The sequence below is a fragment of the Ostrea edulis genome, chromosome 3 (genome assembly GCF_947568905.1).
Source record: "Ostrea edulis chromosome 3, xbOstEdul1.1, whole genome shotgun sequence".
Classification (NCBI taxonomy): domain Eukaryota; kingdom Metazoa; phylum Mollusca; class Bivalvia; order Ostreida; family Ostreidae; genus Ostrea; species Ostrea edulis.
This window is the reverse complement of record NC_079166.1, coordinates 2,881,479-2,892,840: the sequence shown is the minus strand read 5'-3', so window position 1 is coordinate 2,892,840 and position 11,362 is coordinate 2,881,479. Positions and strand designations below refer to the sequence as shown.

Sequence of the window (11,362 nt, the reverse complement as noted above, 5' to 3'; positions counted from 1 at the left end):
AAAGGAAAATGCAAAATTCATGTCGACGTTTCGTGACAGCAGGCAATCCGGGTAAAGCAGTGCCGTACGCGGGAGCTTTTGTGTCTTAATTAAATATTTGCATTATGGAACATTATCGATATTGGACTTGGGGAATCTTAAAAGAACTTGATCAAATGATAAATCGTCCCGTGGCTGTCTAATTCCACCAACACTGTCTGGATGAAGGAAGTCTTCCTATATTGTAACGTCATTACGGAAAATGGTCTTGGATCGATCGTTCTTATTGTGATTTCCCCATGTAAATTAATTAATTCTTTATTTTCTTTTCAATTTCCATTTTATTTGAAGAAATTATCAATTTTTGAAGTGTGTGTACAAAGAGTTTTATGATATAGGAACACATTCTGAGGTTCGTGCTTTGTTGAATTAGAACTTAAATAATGATGACATATTGCTGGTCATATGTACATACTAAATCCATGTCCTGCTAAGAAAAACTTACTTGGGAGATCAAGCCTAAAGATTACTAGACATTCAAAAATGCCGTACGTCTCCCGTATATTCCATTTGTAATCATTCATTCGGTGATAAATGATGAAATTCGATTTACCTGCAAATCTTCACGTATTTACGTCATGATGTCTGCATTTCCTGGAATAATTAGAAATCAATGTCGTAGAATGGAACATTTATTCAGCTTACTGTAATTTCAAATTATTTTTTTTTTTTTTTTTTTTTTGGAATATGTAATTTTGGCTCTGCGCCAACATAGTTGTATGGGTGACGCCTGGTGAGTTGTAAGCTCTGTGTGTTCCTGATTTGATTTAATTTGAACATACTGTAGTTTGCTGTATTTAAGTGCATATTATATGCAAATGCTTTTTGACGTGTTTCATACCGATTGTAGGTCGTCCTTAGCACACTGATTTTGACTACGGATAACTCCGTTTACCTGATCAGGATATAGGGCTCACGGCGGGTGTGACCGGTCGACAGGGGATGCTTACTCCTCCTAGGCACCTGATCCCACCTCTGGTGTGTCCTGGGGTCCGTGTTTGCCCAACTATCTATGTTGTATTGCTTGTAGGAGTTATGAGATTGATCACTGTTGGTTATCTTCACCTTTCATACCAAAGGTTTGAATATAGGTTCTTTCAATTTACAAAGTCATTACCTTCGATACAACTGTCAATATACTAATTATTATGACAAATAGACATGATTATTTCTTAGTTAAAGTAAATAGATATGCATGTACTAAAGGTCAATTATTTGAATAAAGCATGATGTTAGGTATTAATAACAGTAAATCTACCAGAATCTCTGGTGAAGTTTTGAACAGAGGAAAAGAAACGATGTTGGTTTATATCAGTATGTTGGACATAGTTTGGTCCAATCTAATTAAAATCAGATCCTATAATACGCTCACAATCGCTACAATACTTACGCAGAGTATACGGCGCGGATCTAAGAAGTCTGATTTTAATTAGATTGTAGATTGGTCTTAGTGTGAAAAGTATAATGTTTTAGTTTTTGAAGGGTTGAATTTGAGCAGTCAAATAGATGCGTGGTCATCTATCTAATATACTTGAATATTTACTACATTGTATGATGCACATTGTAATGAGTTGTCATTCGAAAATAATCTACATAATGAGATCATATTTCTGTTATGTCATTTACAGATATCAAAAATAGCAAAGAACCAAGAGCTGACCCCTGTGGAACGCCAGTATTTATGATTCTACAAGATGATGGCATATATTTATACATAACTCTTTGTGTTAGATTATATGAGAGACTTTCAAATCAATCAAGTAAATCGCCACTGATACCATACAATTTGTGTTTTAAAAAAAAGTAAGCCAAATGCGAGACTCTGTCGAATGCTTTGGACAGCTCATGAAGCTTGTTATTGGACTATGAAAATACAATAATCGATATATGAAGCAGTATGTGAAGCTATATTTAGTTAAGAAATAAATTTCTATTTTAAAGATGCATTAGGGTATGGACTGTGCGACCCTTCACGTCGGCATACTTCATAAAATGTGTTAGAGCTTCATGAAAAATTTGTCGGCGTGAAGCAGTGGCGGATTTAAAGTAATTTTCAAATTGAAGGTAAATTGTGGTTTCTTGTTTAGAAAACTGTACTAAACGATAAAAGAAGCAATAATTTCTTCTACTCCAGGAGAAATAAACGATAAAATCTTTTGATTTCTTCAATTACTTTATTGGGCAAAAAAAAAAAAAAAAAAAAAAAAAAAAAAAAACACCTTAAAATTTGCGTCATTTTATTAATTTCACCTTATTAAAAATGATAGAAAATAGTACAAATAACTAAATAGGAGACATCTTTCAAACCCTATAAAATCTGTAAAATCCAGGAGCTTGCGGGGGCTTTGCCCCCTGGTCCCCCTGGGGGCATCAAGGCGGCCTACGGACCCCCGGCCTCGTAAAGTTGCCCCCCCCCCCCCCCCCCGCGTAACCGCAATTCCTGGATCCACCTCTGTGAAGCACCGCGGTTCACATTTTCATTATTATGTATTTTCAAACATTGAAGTTTCTTTTATATTTACATTCTACTTTCATTCCTGTCAGATTAAAGCAGACGTACTATATTTATCAAGATTCATACGCGTATTGTTCACAATTGCAGCGCATTCATGAGGAAGGGTTGCTACAACTTGTAAAGATATCAAACTGGGGCGAATCCAGGAATTGCGGTTATAGGGGGGCGCCATGTTATGGGGGATGGGGTCTGTGGGCCGCCTTGATGCCCCCAGTGGGTCGAGGGCAAAGCCTTGGTGGGGGGTCCAGGGGGCGAAGCCCCCGGAAGCTCCGGAATTTTACAGACTTTACAGGGCTTGAAATATCCCTCATATTAAGTCATTTGCACTATTTTCTATCATTTCTGATATAAAGGTGAAAATAATAAAATGACACAAAATTTAAGGGGTTTTGGAACAAATTAAGTTCTCCCAATAAAATACAAGATTTTGTCATTTATTTCTCCGGAAGTGGAAGAAATCATTGCTTCTTTTATCGTTTAGTACATTTTTCTAAACATGATATCCCGATTTACCTTAAATTTTTGAAAATTTGGGGGGAGGGGGGGGGGGCTGCTTCCCCTTCCCCCCTAATTCCGTCACTGTCAAAAGCAAAACTCTCAAATAATCTTTGAATTTACATTTCAGCTATCATGCTTCATGGACATTAACTTTAGTAAACACATCTTAAATTCAGTTTTGTATTATAGAGGCATAAAAATAATGAAAGCACGGGGTAATTTGTGTAATCGGGAAAGCCGATTACGCAGACATCGCCCCAATGTTTTCTTATCCCCCGCAACAACAATGGAATGCGTGTAATTAGCTATCCGGAATCATTCCCATTATTGTTTTCGCTTTTACATCCCCCATGTTTATGTTTCGCCCCCCCACCCCCCCCCCCCCCCCACCCCCACCCCACCCCTTTTTCTTAAATTCAGAGGTTTTTATATCAAATAAGTTTATTAAGAAATAAGATACATTGAAACTGCATAATTAAGTAATACAACCAATGTAATCAATGTGATGGACTTTTATTGACTTGAATTCGCAAACCTTTAAAATTTCAAACACTTAAAATTGTACATACATGTACTTCACACAGCACACATATGAATCTTACATCGTTTATGTAATACACACTTGAATATATATTTATCGTACATATAAACATACGTGGACCCATCCACCACCTTCTGAAGGACCTAACCATCCCCATTCCCAGGGGATCCGAGGGTCGACCACCATCGTCGCCTCGCCGCAACAAACCTAGTGTAGCAGGTCCTCTACTGGGCAGTCTGCATTATAAATATTCACCATCATTGTCACACGTGTAATGTACATGTAAATAATTAAGCATGTGTTTTAGTTTTTTGAAAATACACGAGGCATGAACTGCGACGCCTTCCGCCAGCATACGTCATCAATGCGTGTTATGGCTCCATGAAAAGAACACGGACATGAAGTACTGCCGATCATGCCCTCATGTATTTTCAAAATGAATATTATTATATTTACATTTTACTTTCATTTCTTTCGAAATATCCACAGGTTAATATAGTCGTATTCACAGGTTAATATAGTCGTATTTACAGGTTAATATAGTCGTATTTACAGGTTAATATAGTCGTATCCACAGGTTAATATAGTCGTATTCACAGGTTAATATAGTCGTATCCACAGGTTAATATAGTCGTACCCACAGGTTAATATAGTCGTACCCACAGGTTAATATAGTCGTAACCACAGGTTAATATAGTCGTATCCACAGGTTAATATAGTCGTATTCACAGGTTAATATAGTCGTATTCACAGGTTAATATAGTCGTATTCACAGGTTAATATAGTCGTATTCACAGGTTAATACAGTCATACTATATTCATCAATATTCCTACACACACCGATCACATTCAATGAGGAAATGACAATCATATCAAATGGTAAAGATATCAGATATAGAAACATTGAAAATGTAGATATTTAGGAATCACTGTTTAATTTGTGTATGGAGTTAATAAACAATGGAAAACGTAATAACTTACAAAATGGCGGACCCGTTATAGTCATTTTAAATGATAATGTTTTCCTTATATTGTAGATGAATGATTACCTTACATTCCTAACAAACTAGACAGTGATTATGAAATAAAAATGAAAAATCTAAAATCTACATATGAAAAACACTGCCTAATATAGAAATTGGTATGACAAAATGCCACCCCCTGTTAATTTCCATATAGTTCCTGCCAACTGACGTCCCAACAAGTTACAGATTTACATGCAAATGAGAACTAACTTATTGGAAGTTTTAAGAATCTGGCCCAAACCCTCGGAAAACAGTTGGAAATGTAAATATTTAAACATATGCAATGTACATATTCCGGCGAAACTATAATACATCTTAAAGATATATCATGTCTTGTAGTTGTAAACATTAAATGAAACACAAAGATTGAATACGGTGCATATACATTTTTTCTATTGACATGAGTATCGACAGTTTCCACTAACCAAAATCTGTGTGAATATATATATATATATATATATATATATATATATATATATATATATATATATATATATAATAATGAGATTGTGTCATTATATGGTGCTAAAATTATCTCCCCGTTGAAGGGAAAATGGAAAATGGGCCTTCATTTGAACAAACGTGAAAGCCCCTCACCCAAGGATAGTTTTTGCCAAGTTTGGTAGAACAAGATTGGTTGAAAATGGCTCAGTGGTTCTGTAGAAAAAGTCGAAAATGTAAAAAGTTAACAGACGGACAGACGACGGACAATTTTACAGGTGATCAGAAAAACTCACTTGAGCTTAAAAAAAAGAAAGAAAAAAAAAAACAAGAAAAAACAAACAAAAAACAGGTACAGTTCAATATCTAGTACTTTTAAGGTAATTCCACCCCTCTAGAATATTATAGGTTCAATCATATATATTTGATTGTTGAGTCTTCAAATAGTATATCTTAGTAGCAAATAAAAATGATAAAATAAGTACGTTGTGCTATTAATATTTTACTTTATCAATTAGCACACACATACCTGTATGAACATCAGAAAATTGCAGTTATCAAAATTTCACAAAAACTTGTTGAAACGTTATAATAGTATTCATAACAATTTCATAAAACTGTTTCTTTAAAAAATATACAATATGTTTGTGAAAAATAAAGGAAATATATCGCATCATGGACTAGCTGCAGAACTCTAGATCTCCGACAAAATTATGTTGACAGATCGGAGAGCTACAGTTCTGTGGTCTGTCAACATATTTTTTTCGGAGAGCTACAGTTAAATTATTTAATGAAAACAGAGTTATTGCCCTTGGATTCGAAATTTTGAAATATATAATTGATTGTTCATATATAACTTAGAATTTTGAAATATTTTATGGTTAACAAGATTTTTCATAATAACTTTTGAAAAAGACTCCATTAAAATTTATTTTCCTATCATGCACGAATCTTATCAAATTATTGACTTTGCGAAATCTTACAACGTCACAGGAAGATGGAACTACATGTATATATATATATATATATATTTATATATATATATATATATATATATATATATATATATAATTTCGAGTTGTTCGCATGTCTATTGTTTTATATATATATATATATATATATATATTTTAATTATTTAATTATCATTATCGGTATTTTTAATGTCATTTAAATCGCTAGGAATAGTGTCATTTGGTACCTGTGTTGTATCGTTGCTGTGAATACATCAAATTATGGTTGTATACAAAATTATGGTCAGTAGAAGCGCATGTAGACAATCAGCGGGCGTCCTCGCAAAGCTTCACACCAGCAAATCTTTCTTGAAGCGCTAACGGGCATCAAGTATGCCGGCGGCATGAAGCGTCACAGTCCATATACCCTCAGGTATTGTCAGAAATGAAATGTATATCTCAAATGCACATGTACCAATGTGTAAGAATAATAAGTACTTATTCTTTATATAAAAAAGTGTATGTACGATGTATTTTCGATTTTAAAAATCTAGCATGTGAATAAATTTTATCTAGCTGTAATTTTTTTGTTTAAGAATTTCTTCTTTTTTTTTCAAAATTATAACAACAACTTCTATTATTTCTAAACTCATATTTATTTTATTAAAATTTAGGATAAATTGGATCCAAATGAAGCTTTTGAAAATAGGTGGATTTATATGAAATATGTAATGGGGAAATTTTCATTTTGTCGCGTGAGTGTATCATGAATGAAGCTGCAGCGAAATTTGTTATATTGGAGACTCTTTTTCATTGCAGAGAAGACTAGATAGGATGTGTTTGCATCGGTGCCTTAAGAACAATTTTTAATTTCATGATATCTTATCAATATGAATTTTTCTTCTCGTAGACTGAGAGTTCACGGTCTCAATATCGATATTTCAAATATACTAATTATCATTTGTTTGTTTTTGTTTTGTTTTATTATTTCAATTTTAGTTTACGATCAAATATGCTACATATCATTTAAGTATTTTTCTTTCGGCATGAAATCACCCTTTCTATTATTTCTGAACAAAGAGAGATAATCTATATTGATCCGGGATTCTTTATCTCGCAGTCATTTGTATTTTTATCGCTCGCACTTAGATTCCGGTTAATCGATGCGTTTTTTTGTAAACACATTGCCCATCGTGATCATATCCCATGTCCGACTATGATGATCTATAGAGGTATTTTTATTCAGTACAAAAATTTTTTTTTGTCAGTTTTATCAATGATGCTTATTTGCAGGTATTGCACATTTATTAGCCATAGTATATCCGTTATAGTCGCGACTAGTCGATTAATTTCACTGAAATTTTCAGCTGATGTTAACACTCAGTTAACCAGGTCCAGTCCAAAAACTATTTCTACCTACGTAGCTACTTATAGCTACATAGGTGTTTAACCTACGGCCAATATGGTGTGTACCAAATTTCTTGATTCACTTACGCTGACGATGAATACCACAAAAATATTCAACAAAAAATGATTACGTTCTAACCTTTCAAATTTGCATCAATAACTACTCCCAGTTCCATTTTCTAGGAGCCTTGTATCAAAGCTACGTGACAAGAAGTCTAGAATGTCTTACAAATCTGTATTAATTTTTAAGTTTACCTTCATGCATTTTTACATTAAAGGTTTTTGGGGCGATTTTTCATGCATTTCCTCTACATTTCCCACCCTCATAAAGTATTCAAATTTACACTCCGAATTCTGTCGTGCACATGCACAACATGATATATAAAATGACTGACCTGTTTAAAAGATGCACCTTAATTATTATTTATTTCTATTTTTAAAAATAGGTAAAAGTAGGTAGAAGTGGCTACTTTAAGTAGGTTTTAATACCTAGGTGGCTATCAATAGCTATGTAGGTAGAAATAGTCTTTGGACTGGACCTGTTAATGTAGAGTTTGAATTTGATATAACAAAATTGAATATTCATACAGAGTTCTTTCTGTGGCACCAGATATTTCAAGATTTTTATCAGTCCAAATGTTAATTGTTTACTGATCTGAGGAAATTTTAAGCAGTCAAATGGAACTGGTACATTTCAAGATCGCTCTTCATACATGTATTTCCCCAGCCCCATAAACAAGTCTGGGAAACGTCAGGTATTTCGGAATGATATTGTGTTTTAACTTTATTATTAAATTTACATATATGTGCCGACTCTGAAATGAAATTTACTTCTTTACAAACTTATCGAAATTATGCAATCTTTGCAGTGTGCACTTAATGCCACTGTTAAATTTGGCCTCGTGTGTGATTCAACATAGGTATGTTCTAATTTCTGTGGAAACAATTAAGGGGGGTTATTCATATGAATTTGGTCTGTCCTAGACCAAATATGAATGTCCCCTGCATTTCCACAGAAATTAGGTTTGTCCTAACTGAAAATAAACTTCGTCAAAATTAATATTATAACCAGTTGCTTTCCTGATATTCACGGTATATTCTGATCTTTCAGCGATGGATGATTCTGTGTTTGAGGAGGAGGGCTTGATATATTTCCTGTTATTACTGCCCAGCACCCTCATTGTCCTGGTGGCCTGCCTCATTGTCAGATGGCTGGGTCTCAAGTTTTTCCAGCACAATTAGTGAGTATATTTACAGCCAAAACTTGTTATCTTGAACTCGATGCTTGGTGCCAAAAAATATCTGTGGATTCGAAATTTTCAGATTAAAAGAAAATGTAGTTGGGACTTCTAACTCATTTTTATATACCTGTAGTATTTGAGATATCAATATTTAAGATGCTGAAGTATTTGGTCAGTAATGAAGGAAGTGCAGTCTTACTGCTTTGTTTAATTTTTTTTCATACTTAAGGAGGAATGACACCCTAGAGAAATTTGATATAGATGAAAAGTGGAAGATATTTACAATAATATTTCAAAATTTAAAACTTTTAAATTTACTTTATTTAGTCAAAAATGCAGTTTTAGTGGAAAGTAATCTGCAAAAAAATGTTAAAACCCGGACCTGCTTGACATGAACTCATAATCTACAGCTCAGCAGTCAACACAGACTGCCAGAACTACCCAGCTTAAGGCAATATACAAATAATGGTGATATTAATATTTTCATTCATGTTTTAAAAGGAAGTCGGCCATTATGACGATGTAGTACACCTCCTTAACTTAACAGTATGTTACAAATTCTAAACTATGATTGAAAATTTGTATAAAGTATATTCTTTAACAAAACAATGGTGACAACAAAAATGATATTGAATATTTCAGGTACATGTCCATTTACAATAGTGTCAGTCTTAAAGATGCTGGGAAATTTACCACAGACAGTCAGCAAAATATTTCAAAGAACATCCCGTAGATATTGTACCAGTGTAAAAATACCTCTTAGTGACAGATGGAGGACAGACAAAAATATCATCATAAACACATTCGCTCGTAAGAAGATGGTAGCAGACAGATACGGCATAGAGGGAAAATCCGCTGATAAATCTGCGACACATGTATCTATGAATCCACCTCGTAAATTTCACGTCCCGAAAGCTGAAAATGAGACATTTTTGCAAGAATACTCCAGGAGTATTGTCGATGGTCAGTACATGACAATGTTAGAAATTCCTACAGTGTGTTCGCCTCTTCGAGTTGATATTGATGTGGAGAAACTGGATTCCTCTTCAGTGGTCCTCGGTGAAGAGTACATCGAGCGTGTAATGGGTCTTTATGCAGAAGAAAGTCTAAAATATTTAGCGGATTCATCCTGTCCAGAAAATGAAAACGTACTTACCTCGTACATCATGAAAAGAAAAAAGAACTATGCTGTAGAGGGGGGAACTAAAGAAGGAATCCATGCAATTTTTCCACGAGTGGTGTTTCCAACTAATTTACACAACAAATTATTCCATATACCAGTGTCTGAATCTGTACAGAATGATCTTTCAGGAGAGGAAGAATTTAAAATTGTGATTGACCAAATTGGTAGAAATCCATGGTTTATGTTTGGGTCTCAGAAACATTGTGATCTTCACCCTTACACTGTGGAATATATTTGGAAGTATGGTGAACAGTTACTGCCATTTACGTTGAGTTTGAATTCAGAGAGTGAAATTTTTCATTGGGTAGAGAAATTTTCTATCCGGTATAAGCCACTTTCTCAGATATCTGAAACAGCAAGCGAGGAGCTGAGAAGAGAAATCCAACTCATCGAAGAATCAGGGGAAGAGGATTTAAGTGTGTATAATTCTTTGAAATCTAAATCACCTTTAAATCAGATTCCGATGAGGAAGACCAATGAATATTTTGACAGTCAACAGAAAGTCAATTTCACTATTCTGACACCGCAGTTTATAAATGTGAAGAATGTCTTAGAACTATTCGATGAAGAAATTTCCGATGCTTACAAATCCTGGTCTTCCATAGGTTTTGCATTGAAACTTTTATGCCACTATAGCGGTGGATGTGATAATGACTACAAAGAATTGTGGATTGAATTTTCAAAAAAGTCTCGCAAATTTGATCAGGAAGAATGTGAGAAAGTCTGGGTTTCATTTAATCCCGATAAAGGAAATGTGTTCATGGCCAAACGAATCTTGATGAAGTTTGCTAATCAGAGGGGTACCACCAAAGACAGAAATTTAAGAAATCTTTTATAGATTGTGACATATTTTTTAATTTCATTAATTTGATGGCAATCGGATTCTTAATGACTGGGAAATATTTTTTTATTTTTGTTTGGTCATTGATGGCAATTGGTTTCTTAATGACTGGGAATTTTTTTAATTTTTTTTCGTTTAGTCATAATCTCATTGATGGCAATCGGTTTCTTAATGACTAAGTTAGCAGATAATGTGTTTGATGTTTTTAAGATATGTCATGAAGAATATGTTAAACTAAGTTAAAACTAAAGTGAATCAATTTTAAAGTTATGGTGTACATGATTTTAACAATAAATACATGTACATTGTTTAATATCTGTTTAGTTATTATTTTGATTTGACATTGATTTAGAATTTTGAGTTTGTTTTTGCTATGTGATGAATGTGCCTCCCTGAGTACATACAGGAAATTAAATAAGATATGGCAGATATATGATTACACAAATATAAACTTAATATATTAAAGATACAGAAGGAGTATGTGTCATAACCAGATCTAAAGGATGCAGGGTCTGGCCCAGGCCCCACCCCCTTTCCTCTTTGAAATATACATATTTTCTTTCATCTTAGAATACAACTATTCTGTCTTCAAAATACCAATCTGAGTGCACCATTTTGCTTCTTTGAAGCTAAAAATCTCTGTAGTAAGTCTCAGAATCTGCCTATAAAATTTTGATATTT

The 11,362-nt window shown here is 33.8% G+C and overlaps 1 protein-coding gene across 4 annotated transcripts; it reads left to right on the top strand.

Moving 5' to 3' along the window:
- Positions 1–6,977: 6,977 nt before the first annotated feature.
- LOC125674049 (uncharacterized) lies at positions 6,978–10,994 on the top strand. 4 transcript variants are annotated; one of them, XM_048911082.2, is made up of 4 exons: positions 6,978–7,241; positions 8,528–8,657; positions 9,159–9,203; positions 9,300–10,994. In XM_048911082.2, exon 4 carries the CDS (start codon positions 9,335–9,337, stop codon positions 10,676–10,678), a length of 1,344 nt encoding a protein of 447 aa, XP_048767039.2. In that variant the 5' UTR covers positions 6,978–7,241; positions 8,528–8,657; positions 9,159–9,203; positions 9,300–9,334; the 3' UTR covers positions 10,679–10,994. The 4 variants fall into 4 exon arrangements, with proteins under 4 accessions (XP_048767039.2, XP_048767038.2, XP_056015720.1 ...); XM_056159745.1 differs by lacking the exon at positions 6,978–7,241 and adding an exon at positions 7,258–7,474; XM_048911081.2 differs by lacking the exon at positions 9,159–9,203 and having other exon boundaries at positions 6,979–7,241.
- The last annotated feature ends 368 nt before the right edge of the window (positions 10,995–11,362 follow it).